Below are 22,695 nucleotides of genomic sequence, written 5' to 3' on the forward strand. Positions count from 1 at the left end.
ATAATTGCCTTGATCTAAAAAGTATTTAATCCTCATAAATGATCATGTATTAAATAAATTCCTCCCTTTTTTTAATGTTTATTGTTACAGAAGGCAACAATTACTCAAGTATTTTTCATTATAAAAACTGTTGATTTAGTACATTTCAAAATGCAGTTTTCCCCAGTATAAGTGTAAGAAATTCGTTTTCATGCTTCTTAGAGCACAATGTCGTAAGAGTATCCAGCCCATGTGGTGTTAACGGTTCACTGTAAATGTTTCCTTTTCTGCTTCCAGAGCACCTATGATTACGGCCGCCAGCTGCTGCAGGCCACAGTGGTGCTGTGCCAGTCTCTGCGCTGTACCACCCGCTCCTCAGGGGACACGCTGCCCAGACTCAACCGTGTGTGGAAACAGTTCACAGTCACGTCTGACGAGAGGCAGCACCGGCTGGAGATGGCCTGTGCCTTCCACACGGCTGCTGAGAAGGTTGGCGCAGTTCTGCAGAACAAATGTCATGCCAAATGTAAAGGGATAATTAAAGGAAAATTCTGTCATTTACCCACGCTCACGTTTTTCTAAACATGTATGAATTTACTTATTCCATGGAACACAACTTGATGAACAGCATGATTCTTTGGATTGTTCTCCCTTTTGTGTTCCACGGAAAATATAACAGCAAATAGGTTTGTAGCAACATGAGGATGTGTAAATGACGGAATATACATTTTTGGGTGAACTGTTTTAAACATATAGTTGAAACTATGAAAACTGAAACGATGTTTAAAAGCAGTTAAGGTATTGCAAAAGCTTTTTATTATGAACCCATAAATAACTATGGTCTGCTTGATGGTAGAGGAAATATGCATTTCATGTCTATTTTTATGCAAATGAAAGCTGACATTTATAAATCTTCAGTGGGGTTCAAAAAATGAATTTGCATTTTCCTTAATACTTTTTTCCTTTAGTATCATCATCATCATACAAGTGAAAATAATTTTAGTTTTTTTTTTAAAGTGTATTATATTCGAGCTGCTTTGATTCTGCAATCTAGCCAAAGCTTGATGATTTTGAAGTGATTGATATGATTTTAGATGTAGGCTCATGCACCAAACCAGAGCTCTGTAATATATCAGACAGTAACTGTCTTTCTCCCTGCCTTCAGATTCTGAGAGAGAGCCCTGAATTAGCCGAGCTGATGGTGGATGTAGAGGCGTATGAAGAGGTGGAGACGGTGGGGAAAGGTTTGCTGGACAGGCTCACTGTGCCAGTAATTTTCCCTGATGGGTAAGAGCCAAAAAGTCAAAGTACTGCACATTCATGACACTCTTCTACTGTCTTTTTTCTCTCAACTGTCATTAGTTGTAGTATATTAATTAGAACCGCACGATTAATAGTTAAAAAATTGTGATTTCGATTCAAACACCCATGTGATCTTATTCCTAAATGACAACGATTTGGCTATGTCTATTAAACCTTTCATAAAATCATACCGGAACATTCAATTCTGTGTTCACGCTACCGCTGACCCAGAGAGAGTTGTCATGTGTAGGTATGAAACCACTTCACAGTGCAGATTTGTGTGATTTTTAATGCGATTTGGGGTATTTTCATATCAATTTCTGATGTTTACATTATAAATGCTAAGCAGGCATTGCGATAGCTGCTTATAAAAGGCTATACATAACATATTTCAACAACATTATATGGCTAAAATCCACATTAAATTGCAACACAATCAGAAGTTATTACAAACACTCGATGGTGGTTTAAGTGAGTTTTGAGTAATATTAATCTTTTCAGTTGTTATTTCAATTGCTAATTGTAGTTCGAATGCACCCGTTCCGCCTGGAGCTATTCTATTCCATATCTAATTTGTTAAAAGAATTCACATAAGGTCCCACGAATATGGTTTCTACAAACAATACAAACAAAAGAATAATGTTAAAAGTAGAATGAAGATTAGGTCTCATACCCGCCAGAGGTGTGAAAGGTTTGTCAAGTGAGAACAATAGAAACCTGAATGGGGCTGTTCGCCACACCAGACATGGACAATAGAGTGCAAGAGGGTGTTAAAATATTTTATTAGCATCTTATCAGCCTTCTCTAAAAACACACATGACATAATAGTTTTAGAGATAACATCCTCAGCTTTGAAATGAAGCATGACCACACTATAGCCACATCATATTTTTATACATTTAAAAAATATATTCTTAATATTTTTTATTTTTGTTTATAATAATGATGATTATTGAATACATTTTTAAGAATAGGATCCTTTAAAACAGTATTGACGGAGTAACCATGCATGTTCAATCAGTAGGCGTTAGCAACCCCAAGTTCATGGGTTTGATTCCTAGGGAATGTATGAATTGAAAATGTATGGCTTGAATGCGGTGGTAGTCACTTTGTATAAGCGTAAATGTATAAGCCATAATGCATAAAATGTTGCCTGCTTGTACCTCGCTTTAATTGATCTATTTACTAATAATTTATGTATTCACATACAACATCTTATGATTACATTATTATTATTTATGAATAAATTTTTTAAAATAAGATCCTTTTAAAAAGTATTGAAGGAGTTGTGATGTACGTTTCTTTCACTATCTGTTCTGATTCATCCATTACAAAAAAAAAAAATAATTTTTACTCCAGTAAAGAAATCCATATGTTGGGGCAATTTCTATTTGCCTCAAACCAATTTAACGCATTAAAGCATAATCTTTTAATATTTATTCCTTAATTGGATTGCTTTATCGTCTTCGACTTCTTCAACAATCACTGAGATGGATATGTCTTGTTTTTGTCATCATTTCCCACCATCCCCATTCGCCCTGGTTGCAGGAGCGAGCAGTTCTTCGGCAGCCCGGGTGACATGGCCTCCTCAGCCGAAAGCATCCGCGACCGCATGAAGCTAGTGGAGGAAAAGAGATTCCTACAGGAAGAGGAGCAGCAGCGGCTGGATGAGGAGGCTCTGGAGGCGGGGCCTAGGGAAAGTTGAGAACCCGATACCCCTCATGCCCTATTGCAGGAATCGACGCAGTCGGCAGCACAGCGCCTGATCCTCACGTCCGGTCCGGCCCAGAAGTGACCCCGATCACCCGCCGTCTCTGTTGTACTTCACCTCACCAAACCATCTTAACTTACAGAGCGCAGTTAAAGATAGTCTCCACGGGCTCGCGTTGCATTGCCTGTGTGGACAGCTGAATACTAAACCGACAACATTACTTTGAACTCTCGTCTCCCTAAGAAGCTTTACCTTACCTGTCGACTTTTTCTCCTCCCACGAGGCGCCTCGAGCTTGTAATGGTGCTACTAAACCTGTAGAATGTACATAAAGCACCATCTTTACTCCATTTGTACCTGGTGCTCTAGATTTTTAGGCCTTTCCTGACCGTAAGCATTGTATTTTCTATTTCTTTCCTTCAGCTGCTTTCTGTTGAGAATTACCAAACCTTCTCTCTTGTGCCAGTATAAATATCCATCCACAAGGCCTTCGCTGAAATGGCAGAAGATGGTTTCTAATGTAGAACCGGTATTGAAACAACACATCAGAAACTGAAGCTGTTGTAGTTCAACCATGAAGGTACACAACAAAGCAAAGCTTTAAGATCCAAATGTAGAATTGTTGTTCAGAGCTTTGTTTTGATGGGAAAATGTGAGCAACGGTTTCATCTCATAAATTGTCAATCTAATGCGTACGCTGCTTGCAAATGAATGCATGTCATAAAATATTAATGCCATATTTATTTTCCTTTTTTGTACCTTGCATACCATTTAAATTGTATAATGCTTTTGCCATTTTTAAAAGGCTATAGTGTATTTTATGAAAATATAAGTTGTATAAAATAAATGAAGAAAGAAACTGCGCCATAAGACAGGAGAGGAAAGGCTGTTACTACGTTAAAGGCTGTTACTCTCTTACTATGTCATAAAGCTGGCAGGTTGTTACAGTTTACAGGACTTTGTTACTGTATGTATGCTTTGCATAAATCTGCCTCATAATGTCCATTGCTGTACAGGAATATTCTAGCACCCATTCAATAAACATGGGCAATACTGCGTTTTGTGATTTATTTTCATTTTATTAATTGTATTTTTTTTTGTCAGTGCAATGCAAAATAATTAGCATGTCTGGCTGACTATACCAGTGTTGGTACATTTGTGCATTTTTTTTTGAAAGAAGTGTCTTGTGCTCATCAAGGCTACATTTATTTGATCAATCATGCATTAAGAACTGAACTATTATTATAATTTAAAATAACTTTTCAATTTCAATGTATCATTCCTTTGATGGCAAAGCTGAATGATCAGAAATCCATTGTAACATTTTAAGTGTCTTTACAGTCACATTTTTGATAAATTCACTGCATCATGAATGAAATGGTTTTCTTTCAAAAATCTGACCCCAAACATTTTAAAGGTAGCATGTTTATTTTTTTATAGAGAGAGGGAGGTAATTTTGGCTGCTGACTGGTTTGTGTGCAGTATAAATATTTTACAAAATCTTCATGCATCTTGCTTGAGCTTTGACTTGTGTTTGTATTGATGATTTCTTATAACATCTCAAGGAAAAATGCGAGTCAAGAAGGTCATTAGTTGCCTGAGGCATTGCTGTTCACTTACATTCTCTCTGCCCTGTGCAGCATTTTAGGACAAAACTCCTTATCAGTTATGGTTAAGAAGATATTTTTTATATACTTAATATTTAAAGTTGCATCAATCTTTAACTGCAGATTTCAGCAGCTCATCTCAAACTCTTGCTTTCTGGTTATTTACAGGCCCTAAATGATTCACTTAGTTTGTACTGGAAATCATTGGCATAACTGGGAGTCATCTGAATAGCATTCTGATGATTTGATCTCAAAACCTGTCCAGAACTTGTTCAGTTCACCTAAAAAGTAAAAAGAAATGCTGAAAAAAAATAATTTGCATAAAGATAATATTCTTTTTATTTTATTTTTTCCATTAGTCTATTTTATTTTATCTTACTGCAGTATTATTTAATGAAGTGAAGTTCTTACGTTATTCGCATTTTATCTCGATGTGTATGTTTTTATTCCCATATTATAAAGATGTGACAGGTGTCATTTTTAGCACGTACATGCTTGTCAGGTTTCCAGAAAGCATAGTCTCAGAGCTTGTGTGATGACTGGCCTGAGAATCAGACTTTTGTCTAATAATAAACTTGAGTTTATCAGGGCTCCTGACAAATGGCATGGTTGTCGTCAGGGGCCTTCTTAGGTCCTATACTAGCCATTGGTGTTCTCTGAAGTCTATTGAATTTCTCAGCTGTCTTAGCAGCTGCTGCCTCTGTGCTGGTTTTGGGAGGACTGGTGGCATGTCTGTAACAGTGGGAAAAAACAGACCCTCTGTGGCAACTTTCTGGAAACCTTTATATTAGGTTTTTAACAGGCAACCTTTTAGACAGATCCCAGTCTTTGCAGTGAATTTGTCATGGATATTTTTTTTATGCTTCAGTCTAAAATATTTAACAAAGTATTGCTCTTTTGTAGAGTGAAACTTGAGCTGTTTGGAGACCAACTGACTTACAAATCGGTACAAGTTATTCGTTAACACTAATAGTCTGAATTTGAGTAATAAAAAAAAAAACTTCAATGGTCATGGGAATGCAATGGTTAAAAATTGTGTGTATCCTGTTTAAAGATGTTAGTAAAATGTATGATCTAATATGTATTCTTGTGAATTCCATAGAGAGCCTGTAGATTATTTTTCTATTTTCCGTTAGGGGTGAAGATGAAATGATATCATCATCTCCATGTTCATTGTAATGGTTATCATATATAGCTGTATAAAATGCTGAATAATCGTTCAATGTGCAATGCACAGCTGAATTGCTCTTCCATTGCTGCCCTGTTGTAATCAGTTTCCCCACTTTATCTCTAAACATTTCCTCCATCAGGCACTGGTAGGAAGACCCCATAGCAAGACCTCAGGATGTTCTGCAACTGCTATTGTCCTCAGTGGAAAAGACAACATTGTTGCAGCAGCAAGTATGTGGTGGGATGCTGATCTAAAGGTAATTTTTTCCACTGTTCACAGTGATCATTTCAGTAATGAATATTACTTTTGATAAATGTTTAAATAGTGCCTGAAAGTGATTTTCATTTTAGGAATGCCAAGCATAAAATGTCTGTATTACCTGACACCTGTCATTCTTCAAAATATCTTCTATTGTGTTCAACAGAAGAAACTCATACCTGTTTGGAACAACTTGAGGGTAAGTGGTGACAACATATTTGGGTGAATTTTGTCAACATATAGGAGTATGCTAAAGCTATTTCATGCTCTTTGTAATATAATTGCAACAAAGTTTGCTGGGCGAGTAAAACAAAATTTCTTTCCAAACCTGTTTGACTTCTTCCCTGTGAAACATGAAAGAAGATATTTTGATGAACAATGGTAACTAAACAGCTTTGGCAACCATTGATTTTCATTGCATGGACAATAAAATTTTATGTTCTGCAGCAGAAAGAAATGTAGGCCTATACAGGTTTAGAACGAAATGAGGCTGAGTACATTTTCATTTTTTGTTAAACTAGCCCCTTTAAGGGTGTAGAGGGGACTGTTTCTCTTCGGGACTAGTCACAATCAGAGCTTCTCTCTGGTCTTTTCCGTCAATTGAGCTGTGGTTGACTGATGGACATTACACTCTAAACACACCAGATGCCTCTGCCACCTTCCAATAACTTTTGTTTTATAATTGCTTGCGCTTTGTATAACAGTGTTTGTACTATTGTGCATTTACATAAATAGGTATTAAGCAATAATATGAACCGCATATAGTACAAACAGTTATTTTAATAATTTAGTAGCCATTACATTTAATAGGAAGGAACATAATGTGGATTTCTGGTGGTCTGTGGTTTGGATTGGAACAGGCATTTAAAGACAGAACAGGCCTCTTCCATGGTCATTTTAAACACATGGTACAACATGGAAAGATACATTGCAGATGCATTATACTGAAAATGCCTTTCTGTTATTTCTGACCATTTAATTATGCTGATGACAATATAGTATCAGTGGAAATAAACACTTCCAAACCTATGACTTTCTGTGGAACACAAAAGATGTTTAATAATGGGGAAAAAAGTATCAGTTTGCGGAAAAAAGAAATTCACTTTCTCTTAATGATTATATGCATGTTGCACTTACTTCTTTGGTTATGAAGTCTTTAATAAAAATAGTTAGGAAGGAGATTTCAGCCTTGACACAATCAGCACTATAGATCAGGTAGAGGAGTTGAAGACACTACTTCCACCTTATTAAATATGATTTTAAGACATTTGGAAGGTACATGTACGTTTGCTTTTCATTGATATTTCCTCTGTTTTTAACTGTGTTCAGCCACACATTTTGCCAAGAAAACTTTTCGACGATTTTCATTTCCATCTGAACATTGTGTGTTGGTTAGTGGATTTTTTTTTTACTAATAGATATCAGGATAGATGTTAACGGTGTGTTGTCTAACCACTGGCATCACACAGGGATGTGTTCTGTCACCTCTTTTGTTTCCCTTATATACTGATGACTGTCAGAGTATTTTTGAGGGGAGACTTATTATTAAATTTGAGTCAGATGGTAGTCATGGTCCAGTGGTAGATCATTTTATTCAGTGGTGTGATGCTTCAGTTTTAAATATTAATGCTTCTAAAACAAAAGAGATGTCCATTGATTTCCATTAAGAAGAACTCGATGCCTGTGTTGCCTGTTGTCATAAAGGGACATCAGGTTGAAGTGGTTAAGCGTTACAAATATTTAAGGACATTATTTGATGATAAATTCGATTTTGAGGTAAACACTAACATTATTAGAGGGAAAGCTCTTCAGCGCATGCATTTTCTGAAGAAACGTTGCAATTTTAATATTGATGTCTCTTATGAAAATGTATTATACCTGTTTTATTGAATCTGTCTTAAGTTTTTCTATTATTTGTTGGTATGGTAATCTTAATGTAAAGAATAGGAGTAAGTTGAATAGTATAGATAAAACGTGCAGCAGCAAGATATTGGGGACCGACTTAAAGACTATTGCACAAATTTATGAACAATTTATGAACAAACTGTGACTAGGATGGGCCAGTTAGTCCTTGCCGATGTCACCCACCCATTGTGTATTAATTTCCAACTGCTTCCCTCAGGCTGGAGATTTACACTCCCTTTGTTTAAATCAAATAAATGCAAGAATTCCTTTATGCCTGAATTATTATAAAATGTATGTTATTGTGTGTGTTGTGTTGTGTAGCTGTACATGTATGTATGCTGTCTACATAAATTGCCTTTCGAGGACAATAAAGTAATAGAGCAAGATTTTTAGTGAATGACAACTTTAGTTTTGGAATATAGAACTACTTGTGCTTTTTTTGGTCTGTTATTTTGTTATAATTTTTACATGAGATGAGTAAATAAAAGCAGAATATTTTTTGTTTTTTTCTTCTGGTATGTAATAGTTTGCAATATGTTCTATTGTGATGAAAAGCAAACTTAAGGCTAAGTGAGACACATGCAGGGGGAGGAGAAAGAGCAACAGACGCACTAAAGCAACCAAACGGGGGTGTGTCAAATGATCCGCACAGTGTGATAAACTTAGTGGATATTTCTATTTTTAACATAGACGGCTGTGTTTGCACCACACTGTTCAGTCAGGCCAGTTGCCCTGGTGGAGCCTGGAGGAGCCCAGCAATTGTGAAAGTCCTTTGAGGGGTTGCAGAGATTACCTGCAGGGCAACGGGATCTTTGATGTGGACGTGGGCTGTGTCACTTTAAAATCCTCAGAGACTTTACTCTGTTTGTGTTTAGCTGCCCACTGGGGTCGTTGTGGAGATTTGGATTACAGCAAGAACCCGTGTGTACTGGGCTTTGTTCTGACCTTTCTGATTCTTGGACGTGTGGACTCGAGGGGAGAATGTCCACAACGCCCAGTGAAGGTGATGCTGGAGGTCAGCCTTCCACAACCACAATCAGCACCGTGGCCGTACAGGCTGGAGACTCACAGATTGTTGTAGCAGTGCTCAAGGTATTTTAATTTGAACTATTTTACTTTACATTAATGCCAAGACTTTTTGTTGTGTAAACATGTTTGTGTCTTATGAACTTGATACTGGTTTGTTACTGGTACAGTTATCATTCTTTCAGATGATCATTGTGCAGTGATTAATAAAAAAATTTGGTGATTAAGGTTGACTTGTACTGTAGTATCAGTATGTCTTGAAATGACTTAATAGGGTAGTTCTTTCAAATATTACAGTTAAATCATTATTTACTCAAATTACTGTTCTAAATCAGTAGAATCTGTGGAACAAAAAATAAGAGATTCAGCAGATTTTCCATGCTGCAGTGTTATTTTAGTATATACTATTATAGTATGTTAATATATCATTTTTTTGTTCATAGATTTTACAGATTTCATTTTTTTTTTTTTTTTAATTCTTTTTTTTGTGATTTTGTATTTTTATTTTATTTTAATACTTCCACTTCAACTTATTTATTTCAGTTAGTTAGTTATTAATACATTTCTATTTATGTTTGATTACCAAAAAAAAAAAAAAATCCAATTTCTAATAGTTGTTTTTGTTAAGAATAACAACACTGCCTAGCTGCTCTTTTCTATACAGTGCAAGTGGATGGGGACTGAATTTACATTTTGGGGTGAAATATTCCTTTCTTAATAATATCTTTCAATTAAAACTACTGTGTAGCTGCATGTGATATGAACTCACCATGAGATCTTCATTGATTTATCTAAAGCTCTACAAACACAGAAAGGAAACTGCTCCCACCATTGATGTCCTGAGCACACCGCTTGGGCTATTCAACAGACTTTTGGCTCAGGCTATATCAATACAACCTTTTGTTTTTTTTGTTAGAGAATTCCATGCACTGCAAAAAAATGTTTCCAAAAATGCCTGACATAGTGACTTAATAGGAATACAAAAACAGCTGTGAGAAAAACACAGAGCTCTGTAATGGTCCAAACTACTTATGGCATGAATTATTCATAATGATTCTCTGCGACCGTTCACCCTCCTGTCTTGTTATTGTCTAGTGTGTGCTTGTTAAAAGGACACTGCAGTCTCCCTGCTATTGTTTCAAGGAATAGTTCATCCCAAAATTAATATTTTTACTTCTCGTAATTGATATGCTGTTAATTTGTGTGTTAGGGTCCAAAAAGTAGTCCATACAATGTTTGCTCTCTTCCAAATCTCCTGACGTCATTTGATAGCTTTGTGTGGGAAACACTATATTTAAGTTGCTATTCACTGATAATCTTCCCTTCACCAGTGTTGTGGGAGGTTTGATATCATTGGCTTTTTAGGTTGAAGTATTCACTTTTGTGTATGCCCTGTACGCTGCCTGAAGCTCTCGTTGAGGAGGGGTTTAGAGAGATTGAATCCTGTATCAAGCTTTTTCAGGCACTGTTAGAAAAGAGGTGATGCTGCAATGTATATTATTATTTGAAAATTAAAGTGTTTCTTGATCTTGGATGCATGTGAAGCTGTTGTAGGAGACCTCCAAAACAAGGAACGTTTAAAATAGCATAATAGGGATACTTTAATGTATACAGAGCTGATAATTAGCCATCAGACCACATACCTTAAACTGTATTTTTTGCTTTTGTTTAACAAACATGACAGGCTGTGGCAGCTGTGGAAGCTTCACATTTCATTCACTCTCAGAATGGCTTGTCCCGTACTTGCAAAATGCAATGTGAATTTAAGATCAGTGCAATTTGCATGCCAAAGTATGCATTGGGACTAGCAATTAATCGGATGAATTCACTGAGGGGGCTTGGCATTGAAATTGAAGTGCGCTTTGGCAAGGGGCCAGTGGAAGACTAGTCTTGTTTACAGTCTGTGAAATGCACTTGGGGCCACGCGGATACAAGAGGTGCATGTGCGGAAGCACAAGCAAATATTAACACTTCCGTGTGCATGTGTGTGTTTAAAGTGTGGGGAGCTGGTGCATCTACAACTGATTGAAGCGCAACCCAACCTCTTGGAGATTGGAAACAACCAAGATGAGACCAAAAAGCTTCTAGAGGAACACGAGCAGCTTCTTGCCAAACTTAAGGTAATCTCAGCTGTACCAACGCAAAATGATGATAAAATGATGAAAATTACGTTTTTAATGTTGTTTATATGTCTATGTGGTGGTTTAAATGTGCTTTAAGACAAACCATGTAGAAATGTAGAAGTCTACACTCTACACCATTGCTGAGTATGTTCTCCTTAAAACTGCAGTGAACCAAAGTCGCTGGTGTTTCTGACATCACAAACAACCCTGTTTTTAAGGGATAAAACGATTGACTACAGCTGGGCTTTAAAGCACAATTGTATTATTTTGTAGACTACCAGACAAAAGTTTAGATAGACCTAAGTAAATTTATATTTCTCATGATCTTTAAAACCATTTTTATCTTAAGGTTAATGCAGACAAAATTAGTTTTGTAGACCATTTTTATTATTATTATTATGACTACGACTACTGTATGGATGAGTTAGACCAGATAGTGAAGTAAGCAGCCAACAAGTGTCCTTACTAAATCTATTATTGATCAAATAAATGCAGCTTGAGTGAGAATAAGTTGGTTTATCAACTTTAAAGAAGCTATAATATAGTACAGTTTTGATGAGTCCCAAACTACTGTTGTTATTTTAGTGTTGATGACTTAATTATTTTTCTGAAAAGTAAAAAATAGTATGTGTGTTCAAACTTTTGGCTGGCATGTATTTGTATAGTTTTCTGTTCTTTCGGTGCCCTATCTTAAGCCCAATGTCTTCCTCACAGAACCATGAGGAGATGATTAACGGCATTTCCACTGGCGTTTTATGTTGCCGTTGTTGGAGGCTCCTGATCTTTAATGCCTATTTAAGACCCACCACACAGTTTAACTGCAAGGTTCTTTAATGTTTCATTTGAGCCTTTGAAATATGATTGTTATAAATCGGCTCTTTTCAGTGGGATGATTCCATTCATGATGAATGTTTTGAAGGTGAATTATAAAGTGATTTGCAGGGTAAAAATCAAGGATTTAATGAAGAGAAATTAATAACAGATGTTTAACATTCTTAGCACAGTTTCATAAGACATTTTGTACTCTTTTATATTGCCCTATCTATCCAAATAGCTGGCGTTACATCTGTCATATGCCACAAAGCGATGCTTTCAGAACTTACAAGGAGAGTTCTTGCTGCTTTGATCTGCCTTAAAAATATTTATTTGAACATACAATTATATGCATTTCTGTGCTATATTTGAAAGTGAAAAAATGGTCAGACCGCTCCAAACTGTTTTGGTGAACATCAGAGCTGCTATCTGACCAAAAGTAACTACAGACCCAGAACGAAGAGCATAGCCTTTAATCAAAAAAAAAAAAAAAAAATCCTCTACCACAGTTAAAACGGCATTGCACATTAATATTTCATTATGTGCATCTGCCCACCAGACGTGTCTAATCAGCATGGAAGCTGCTTCTTGTTTACAGTTTAAATAAAAGAAAGAGTTGGCTACACTTAATATACTTAATAATACTCTAATAATTGAATTTCAATCTAACAGAAAAATGAAGGAGGTGTGTGGGCTTTGCTGGAGGAGGCAGATAAAACAGCAGCTCAGAAGGAAGGAGAGGGTCTGGTGTACGAGGCAATGGCTGTCTCTCTCAGCGAGGCTTGGAAAACACTGGTGACCCACCTGGAGAAGAGGAGATCCCTCCTGATCTTGGCTTGCCATTTCTTTGAGTGTGCTCTGGAGGTAATGTAGTTGCTTATAGGACCTGCTGACATACTTGAACCCACAGAGACTCGCTGTAGCAAAGTTGCATGTTTAAAATGCAGTTTTGTTTTTTTTTGAAGCAGAAAATGCAAAGAGAACTGTGTCCTTAAGTGTCCTTTAGGGGCCACTGTGCATAACAGCAGTGACATTTTGTAACTTTAAAAGCCCATTGTTATATTTTCGCAACATTTTCCAAACGTAAAGTATCATTATTTTCATAACCAGCGGCTTTTAAAAACAATTTATAGAAAAAAAGCTTGGTCTCTGATGGTTAAACATTCCGCGGGGAGTGCAGTACGCGGTGTACTGTTCAAAACAATGACGGTTTTTGTTTTTACAGCTTTAAAGTTGGAAACCATGGTGATATTTGATATTGAACATGCAAAGTTGTATATTTCTTCAGTTTTCTATAGTGAACAGCCACTTCTGTGTAAGTCAGTCACAGTACTTTGAAATCTGCTTCCGCTATAAATTCCAGATAAAAAATGACTCCTCATCAAGGTCACATGCTGCTGTTTTGACAGAAGCCGAAAGCGTAAACAAACGTTGAACATGTTTCAGAACAATATTTGTTTTGCTGCTAACATTTCAACACACATGCTTCCTGCTAAATTACCATTATGATGATGTACATAGTTGACTGCATTCATCCATTGAAGGTTGCTGCTATCATTTTTGTGATGCGATGGAGTTGTCTTTCACCAGAAACTGGTCATGCAGAGTACACACACTGTTTCCGAGCAGATGTTGAAAGAAATGTGGCGTATACCAGATCTCAGATATCATTATTTCTCAGAGATGAGAATCAAAAGGAATTTAACTATTTTTGTTCCATAGTGATTCCATCTACAATTGCTTTAGTAGGAACTTTTGAAGTAACCTCCTTACCAATAAATTGATTCCATTGAAACTATAAAAATACTCATTAAAACAAAACAGTATTATTTTGGTAACATTTTGATATTTGCATTTATGAAAATGCCATCTATTACAACAAAACTCTGTTCTGAATTTGATTCTGAACTACATGTTGTCATGTGAGCAACTAGTCAGTAACAAAAATCTATAAAAACATTCAACACAGTAACAACTTTTTTTCATTTTAGTTGGAAATGGCTATAATATTAATCAAACAAATAGTTGTTTGATTCAAATCAATGACTCAAGCATTTTTTACAGACGCATTAAGAAAAAACTAGTTCATGAGTAATTTGCCTACACTGGTCACATGCTTGTTGTTGCATACAATGCATACATTTTTCACTTTCATTTTTTTTTTTTTTTCACTAAAAAAATTAAGCAGTACAATAATTTTCAACATTGACAATAACAAGAAATATTTCTTGAGCACCAAACACATAAGAATGATTTTTGAAGGATCGTGTGACACTAAAAATTCAGCTTTGGAATTACAGGAATAAATCCAATTTTAAAATACATTAAAACAGTTATGTTAAACTGTAATTATTATCATAATACTATTTTACTGTATTTCCAATTAAATAAATGCAGCCGTGTTGAGACCTTCAAAACATTACAAAAAAATATATATATCATACCGCCCCTAAACTTGAATGCTTGAATATATTTTTTAAATTCATATTTCCATAAGCCTCTTAATCTTACCAGTCTTTTCAGCTGCTTTTAAAAACTTTTTCGATTATAGTTTGCCATCAGGATAGACGAAGCTGAGGACTTTCAGAGTGTTGGCCAGAAGTCGACCACTGCAGACAACATGAATGAACTGCTTCAGAGACACGGCACTATTAGAAGAGGTAAGAGCTTTGTTCCCCAGGTTTGTCTGTCATTCAAACTAAATGACTATAGGCACCATTCTGAACACCCTTGCAACTCACAGCCACCAAAGCAACCAGAACACCAAAGCAACTGACTAATGATGCACCCAACACCCTAGCAGCAAGAACAAAGTCCGTAGTGGAAGCTTTGTTAGATTGACAGTAAAAAACACTATCATGAGATCATCATCATATGAACGTCAAAATAAGTCTGCATAGAGCTTTTTGTTATCTGTCATAGACACTGTAGGATCAAACACACCAAAGCTTGTGCTCTATCCTCAGGGATGTTGGAGAAATCAATGCTGGTGTTGAAAAAGAGTCGTGAGTTGCTGGAATTTTTGAAGGACTTCCAGTCCGAGAAGGCCCTGCAGTATGACAGAGCTTCTCATGGGGCCAGAAGCAGCTTTGGAAAGGTTGAAGGTCTAATGGAGATTCTGCAGGACAGACGCAGGCAAGTGGACATTTGCATGAGACATCAGCAGCATGAGCTGGAAACAATCCACCGCATTTGCCAATGGGAGCGACAGGAACAGGAGGTAAGCCACTCAGCCAGAAGAAAAAGTCATTTTTAGTATAGAAACTGGATATATTGTGTCTCAAGTTAAGTAAAAAAAAAATCCGTAAAAGAAGATATGCCATCAGCTGCGCCTGGACTTGCGACAGAAGAGTGTAAGAGGCACTATTTTTAAGTGTTTGGCTTGGAATTTTTTATTTATTTTTGTTTAGTTTTCTGGATGCTACAGCTATGCCGCCAGGTCCAAGACAATACTGGCTAGTGCAACATTAGAAGTTACTGATTGCTCCTTTAAGATATCTACCACATGACATCAGAATAAAATGAAAACAGTAAATGTCTTGCTGTGCTGCATAAAGGGCTCTGCAGAAAGCAGTCACAATCCTGCCATTCCTGCCATTGTGTAATGAATAGCTTGGTAATAAAATATGAAATGATGAATATAGCTAACGTGAAAGTCATATAGTAATAAAGTCATATAGTAATATACCCTCACATAGTAAAGGTTACTCAAGCTCAAAGGCACTCTGCAAAAACATGCTGATGGCCGGCTGCCTTTTAAAAATGTTGAACTAAAATAACTGTCCAGCATACTTAACATGCTGAGAGGGGACAGGGCACATGCTTGTGTTTGATATGATCCCAGTGGAAATGCTCCTACTGCTTTCACTAATGTTTTGAATCTCAATGTTCAATTTAAAATAATAATAAATGTATACTGCTGAATAATATTTAAGATTATCAAATTAAAAAACAATTAAAGGAAAAAAAACTGACAGTCAGATGTTTTTGCTTCCATTGGAGCTCTTTAGAACATACCTACACTAATCTTGCTGGAAAACATGATCATTAGGTTTTATGTATGTCAGATCTGTACTGCTGTCATTAAAGAAGACAGCAGACAAAAAAAAATAATATATATATATATATAAAGTATATATATAAAGTACTATTTTTTATGCTGATCATTTGTAATTTAATTTTGAATTAAATTGTAAAGTTTACTACACAATTATACTTCAGGTCTCACACTTCTCTCACTGTTGCATCTTAAAACTGTGCAATGTGTGCTTTTAAACAGGTAACACAATGGTTTAAGGAAAAGACTACTTTGCTCTTGGAAAAAAGTCAGCTGGGTTCATCTCTGTCAGAAAATGAGGACTTACTACATGAATGCAAAGAGTTTGAACAGAAAGCCAAGGTAAGAGATAACTTTTTAATAAACATTTGGCTTCAGTTTAAATTCACAGTAAAATAAAATAAATGTAAAATAAATCACATATGCCTTAATATATTGGATAAAATATTAAACCTAGTGGGGTTCAAGATGGAAAACATACAGTATTTTTTTCTCACAATACAATGAGTAATGTCATAATTGAATTTTAAATAATTGTATTGCCATCTGTGCTCTGTCTCAGGTGTCATCCGCTTTTTCAAAACAAAACACATTCCTCCAGTTTCACAGACAAGGCTTAAGTCTAGTCTCAGACTAAATGCATGTTTGAGCCGTTTTAACTGAAAGCAACTTATACTGACATATCTTAAAATATATCAGTGCCACTGTTTTGTCTCAAGATGCACATAAGTATTGTTTTTCTCTAAGGCATTATTATAGAAGCTACTTAAAGGTGCTCTAAAGTGATGTTGGGTGACGTCACTTCTTGTTGACTAGCTCGACCCTCCCTCCTCCTCATCCCGTCCCCTCCCCATGAATTTGTGACTTTGCGTATTCCTTCTTCTTTTCCCTCTTCTTTGCTATTTGTTCATCGGAACGTCGTCTCTTTGGCCGTGTGTTGGCCATATCAAAATTCAAGAGAACATAATTCTAACGTTAGTCGTTGTCTATGACATCTCTCCTCTAGCTAACTTCCCTCTTCATGCTTCTCTCTCCTCCACTCCCCACACCCCCCTTCATGTGCACATGCACTAACCCCCCAACCCCCACCCCCAAATCATTCTTATCAGTTATTGGCTGGAACACTGTTTGTTATGTTTCGGGGTCCAGGCTGGGCCAGTTTGTTTTTGTTGCCGTTTGTGGAGCCTGGGCTGTGTACAGAGACTGCGTTTTTTTTACAGCGTGTTCAGGGGACAGGCAGCTAGCGGATAGTTAGGAGATGTTTGCTGTATGTGACAAAAAATGTTTAGCCTAAAAAACTTGTGACATCGCTTAGTGCACCTTTAAATGTCCTAATTGAACTAAGGCCTAATCCTGGCTTAATCTAATCCCTGTTTGTGAAACCAGGCCATTGTGTTTTAATTAATTAAATCTATAATTAGTGTATAGGTCTTTGTCCACAAAATCACTTTTCCATCCTGTTTCAAACAACTATTTTGCTAGCAAAAGCCAGACATCAGGATGTGACATCATTTTGGTGGGAAAACAACACAGACATCAGTAAAAAATAAATATATATATATATATATATATATATATATATATATATATATATATATATATATATATATATATATATATATATATAATTGTATACATAAATACTTTTAATAAAACAGAAATGTGTATGGTATTATATATAACTTTCAAAATTAAATTGACATCATCATGTAATTTAAATCCCTCACTGAGCCACAGCTACAGTAACTTTAGATCTCTATTTCTGAACTGTTAATCTACTTGCCATTGTGTAAAATAATCAAGTTATAATTAATATCTGTGTCTGACCACAGCACATTACTTAAAATCTGATATAGAAATAGCTGCTAATATTACAGCACACACATATTCTTTTCCAGTTTAAAAGGTACCTCATATCAGGACTGGCACAAATAATACTGTTTGTCTTTGTGTTTCATACTGTATCTTCCTTCAGGACTGGGGTGGACTGGTCGAGAGGTTACTACAGCAGGCATCAGATCTGCTTTCCTCGAATGAGTCCACACAACTTCAGCGCTTGTCAGAGAAGAGTGAGAACCTCAAAACTACACACGAGCAGTTCTGGAGCCTCATGATGAATCGTCTGGCTCATCTACAGGAGAGCAATGCCTTTTACAGCAGTGCTAATAAAGTATGCACTAGTGTAGTAGCACTTCACATGCTTTGACTAAGTTGGGGTTTGGATAACTGAGCTGACAGAGCTCTAACTCTTGGTAAACACTTCAGCGGCTGTATTTCTTCTGAGAGCACTCTAGTGACTTATGTGTTTTGTTGTTGGAGGTAGTACCCCCTAGTGGAGATGTATATTGTAATAATATGAGTGTGGATTATAAAAGAGAGTGATATTATAAAGAGAGCATACATTGATATCAAGATGTTTGGTCATGACATCAAATTGTAGGCTAACCTGGAAGGCTAATTTGCAGTGGATTCCCTCAGGAATAGAAGTTTTTAAGGCCTGCATTAACATTACTTGAAGAAACTTTCACATTTTTAACAAAACATAAATGACACGGATACCTTAAAGGTGAATTTTGTTGTGTGCTTATAAAATGTAAGTTAATATAATTAATTAGTGTGTAAAACTTATGTAAAATTGCATAATATATTTAATGTTACTTGCCTTACATGACTAAAATTGAAGTTGGTGATGTAATTGTCAGGTTGTCAAACACGCATAAATCCAAAAAGAATAAACATAATTAACAGGAAGAATACGCAGGAGAATCAAAACAGCAACTACACCATTACAGAAACTTTTACTTTCAGATTACTTTTGACCAAACTCGTTTATTGCATTGAATTGAATAGGATAGGGTTTGTGAAGGAACTGCAGGGGTTTTGTGAGTTTAATGAAAAGCAAATAATTAAATAAATCATAAAAATGTCAAATTAAAATAAATATTTTTACAATAATAACAAAAAAACAGTTTGAAAGACAAAAGCCTTCCAAAGACATTGCAATATATTGTTAAATGTTCAAATAATGATTAGCATTTGTCAGGAGTTGATTCGATATGCAATGTTGAGAAAGTGGAATGATTTCTGTAAATCCTGTGGTCAAATGCTTTGTGGCCTCTTTCTTTTCTGTGTAATTACCCACCTGACTAATGGCTGGTCTGTTCCACAAAACTAGAAGACTTTCTGAACGTATATAAGTGCAAGGCTTTTTTAGAAAGGACAATTTAAAAGATGAAGCAGAAGAATTAGTGAGAATCATATTCAATCAAATTAATTATGACTGATTTACTGCGTGATAACATCAGTCTTTTGAGGGCCATAATGGAGACATTTGTACTGCAATATTTCTTAAAGTATAAATCGTTTAAATATATACTTCAAGAGATTGGATCCTGACTTACAAATGGAAATCTGGCCAGATAGTCAGCATAGACTCAGTGATCCACATTTATGTATTAAATACAAAGGTTTTCTGAAATTATATATTTTTTGTCATCAGGCATTTGAGGTGCTGGGCACGATAGAGATTGCTGTAAAGGAGCTGAAGACTCAACCTCTGTCATTACCTGAGCTGGCAAGGAAACATGAAGAGTTTTCACGCAGTATAAAAGACTCATCCGCCGAGCCTCTTCAGAGAGGTCAGCTGTTCCTTCAGAAGCTTGACCCACAAAGGTGAGAAGACAAAGAGCAGATGCTACAGTGTGTTAAAAAAAAGACCCTATCACAGTTGATATCCAGACTCCAGGTTTTCCATGGATTGGGATGTTCTGTGCAATGTCAGGCATCTGTGTGTGTGTGTTTGTTTGTTTGTTTGTTTGTTTGTTAGTGCCCAAGTTGGAGGGCTACAGAGGATGCTGGGATACATCAAAGAGAGAATTGAGGTTCTGAGCCATGAGTGTCATGCCCACAGAGAGTTAACAGGCAAAAGGCAGCAGCTGGTGTCCTCATTCGAAGAACTGGTTGCTAAGGTATAGAAAAATTAGATAGTCTCTCTTTTCACTTTTTTAAGACACCTCTAATAAGACAACATTTTTTGATACATTATTTTAAAATGATTGTATAAATAATAATACTTAAAATTCAAAGACATCATTTATATTAAGTATTTATACATTATGGTTGTATTTGCTGTTGCCTTTCTAATCAAATGCAAAAATAGAATTATTATTTAAGGTTGACTTTCTATTTATGCTAATTAAAAACAAATCAAATTTATTTATCAAATGTCACAAAATATGTACATTTATTGGCACATTTCTCCACCTAATAATTAAAAAAAAAAAATATACACCATTGTTGTCATTGCTGTTGCCTTAATGCTGAAAGGACGAATACTGTTTATTTATAATAATAATAATAATTTTAAAACAATGTATTTATGTATTTATATTTTTTCTAAATGTAATTTTAGTATTTTTAGATCATGGTTATATTTTCTCTTGCCTGTATGCTGATTAAACTAAACAAATGCAAAAATGTATTATTTATTTGTTTATTAATTTAACCTGGACATGTTTTCTTGAGATTCACCCTTAAACTCTTTTCTTTTTTCTTTTTTAAATGCATCATTAGATTGTTTATTATACTGTATGTCAATAAATGTGGCTTAATATTTCATAGTAGCTTGCTGAAAAGTGTATATATTTCCTCAATGATCTGAATCTCTACAGGTCTCTGCTTGGATTAAGAGCAGCAACAGTGTCCTGTCTGCCAGCACAGAGCCTGGTTCATCTCTAACTGAGGCTGAGGACACCCTTAACAAGCATGTCGAGCTACTCTCACAGTCTCAGGTGTCTTTATACTCGCCTACACTGAGAGTACAATATGATATGGAAAGTTCAAAGTGAATTGTGTTATTTTATTATTTTATACAACTCCTAAAAAGTGCTATGAAGATCTACTCATTGTAAACCGTGGTGTTTTTGTCCTGCAGGATGCTATGAGAGAATCAGAGGCTATAACTAGTTTTATAAAAGAACTAAAGGGACTGGAATCCTCAGAGACAGTCGAGTTTTCGAATAAAGCTTCACTTCTGGCAGAGGAGGTGAAAACATTGGTGAGGAACATATCATCACACGTGGAGAGCCTCAGGCCCTATGTGGACTTTCTGCGCTGTGCAGATGAGGTATGGTTATATATTTATTATTGTAATGAAGTACTCAGTTAGACTAAGGCCAATAGTCCAATGATGATATTTTCTGTGGTGGCACAGGTTGAGGAGCAGATAAGGACTCTTCAGGAGTGCTACAAGAACAAGCCAGAGGAAGAGGAGGAAAATGAAGGAGCAGGTGCATCCATGAAGGAAATGTTGGATGCTAAGTGGCAGTCATTGCTGCAGAGGTTTTTCACCATGCAGGATCTAGGCAACAACTTTATTAACTCATCTAACATGGTAAGAACCGCTGTAGAGCATTTTAACACAAGCTTAAAGGGTTAGTTCACCCAAAAATGAACATTCTGTCAGTAATTACTCACCCTCATGTTGTTCCAACCCCGTAAGACTTTCGTTCATCTTCGGAACACAAATTAAGATATTTTTAATGAAATCTGAGAGCTGGATCAGTCCTCCTGCAGGCTTATGGACACGTTAACTTGCTGGCCCAGAAAATGTATTAAAGACATTGTTAATATAGTCCAAGTGACTCCAGTGGCTCAATCCGAGTCTTTTTACGTAGTGTTTAAGCGTTGCCCGTCTGTGTTGCACGTCACCACGTATCACACATGACCAGAGTCGCCCAATAGTGAGCCTACGTGGTGACGTGCAACACAGACGCGCTACGCTTAAACACTACGTAAAAAGACTCGAGGCCCAGAGAGAAGGAAATGAAAAGTGGAATAAAGTCGTTATTTTTGTTTGTTTTTGTGCACAAAAAGTATTCTCGTCGCTTTATAAACTTAAGATTGAGCCACTGGAGTCACTTGGACTATATTAACAATGTCTTTATTACATTTTCTGGGCCAGCAAGTTAACGTGTCCATAAGCCTGCAGGAGTGATCCAGCTCTCAGATTTCAGCAAAAATATGTTAATTTGGTTTCCGAAGATGAACGAAAGTCTTACGGGGTTGGAACAACATGAGGGTGAGTAATTACTGACAGAATTTTCATTTTTGGGTGAACTAACCCTTTAACAATAAGTGGTCTTTACAAATCTATGGCAGTGTCTCGGGGTTTTAAAACAAACAATAAATAAATATTTTGTGTGCATGTATTTATTTATTTATTTATTTTGCAGATCAGTGGCAACCTGAATCTAAACGTTAAAGCAGCAGGGCATGTTGTAGAAAAATATATGGAGATGCTGACCAGGAAGAAATCTGAACTAGCAGACTTGTGGACATCCTGGCAACTTCATTACAGTCAGATAAAATCTGTGAAGAAGCAATGGAAAAAATGTAAAGATCAACTTAAAAAGGTAACTTGGGATTTCACCTGGAAATACATCAGAATATGGCAATTTGTGAAATGTTGGCCCATCCATATTATTTTCAATTATTATAGCATTTAAAGAGACTGCAAATGTTGTTGTTTTTTTACTACAAAACATTATTAATAGACCATCTTTGTTCAATGCCCTAAATTTTTCGCTAATTGCCTGCAGGTTCTTCATGATTTAAGGGCATTGGAGGAGATTTTTGCTCCAGCATCAAAGGTTGATTTGGGGGGTGATCCTCAGTCTGTGTATAAACTACAGGAGAAATTCAACTCTGTAAAGCCAGAATTCCTGGTGAGAGAAGACTTTTTGC

The 22,695-nt window shown here is 36.1% G+C and overlaps 2 protein-coding genes across 4 annotated transcripts in view; both read left to right on the forward strand.

Annotated features, from left to right (window-relative positions):
- The window catches only part of sestd1 (SEC14 and spectrin domains 1), a 38,097-nt gene extending 33,915 nt beyond the window's left edge, over positions 1-4,182 (forward strand). Inside the window, exons 17-19 of the mRNA XM_081368040.1 lie at positions 277-468; positions 1,145-1,266; positions 2,830-4,182. Of these exons, the coding sequence (XP_081224166.1) occupies positions 277-468; positions 1,145-1,266; positions 2,830-2,986 (471 nt within the window). The 3' untranslated portion in view covers positions 2,987-4,182. The remainder of the gene's footprint in view (positions 1-276; positions 469-1,144; positions 1,267-2,829) is intronic.
- Positions 4,183-5,965: 1,783 nt separating this feature from the next.
- The window catches only part of ccdc141 (coiled-coil domain containing 141), a 32,851-nt gene continuing 16,121 nt past the window's right edge, over positions 5,966-22,695 (forward strand). Inside the window, exons 1-16 of one of the 3 annotated variants that reach the window (XM_081369013.1) lie at positions 5,966-6,025; positions 6,194-6,226; positions 8,808-9,024; positions 10,956-11,078; positions 12,567-12,758; positions 14,446-14,554; positions 14,861-15,114; positions 16,174-16,293; positions 17,927-18,121; positions 19,451-19,623; positions 19,778-19,919; positions 20,622-20,741; positions 20,885-21,076; positions 21,164-21,343; positions 22,185-22,364; positions 22,551-22,676. In XM_081369013.1, coding sequence (XP_081225139.1) covers positions 8,914-9,024; positions 10,956-11,078; positions 12,567-12,758; positions 14,446-14,554; positions 14,861-15,114; positions 16,174-16,293; positions 17,927-18,121; positions 19,451-19,623; positions 19,778-19,919; positions 20,622-20,741; positions 20,885-21,076; positions 21,164-21,343; positions 22,185-22,364; positions 22,551-22,676 — 2,217 coding nt within the window. In that variant the 5' untranslated portion in view covers positions 5,966-6,025; positions 6,194-6,226; positions 8,808-8,913. Of the gene's footprint in view, positions 6,026-6,193; positions 6,227-8,618; positions 9,025-10,955; positions 11,079-12,566; positions 12,759-14,445; positions 14,555-14,860; positions 15,115-16,173; positions 16,294-17,926; positions 18,122-19,450; positions 19,624-19,777; positions 19,920-20,621; positions 20,795-20,884; positions 21,077-21,163; positions 21,344-22,184; positions 22,365-22,550; positions 22,677-22,695 lie in introns of those variants that run through there. The other 2 variants (XM_081369012.1, XM_081369014.1) reach the window with 2 other exon arrangements.

This window comes from Scardinius erythrophthalmus, assembly GCF_964197995.2.
Source record: "Scardinius erythrophthalmus genome assembly, chromosome: 6".
NCBI classification, from domain to species: domain Eukaryota; kingdom Metazoa; phylum Chordata; class Actinopteri; order Cypriniformes; family Leuciscidae; genus Scardinius; species Scardinius erythrophthalmus.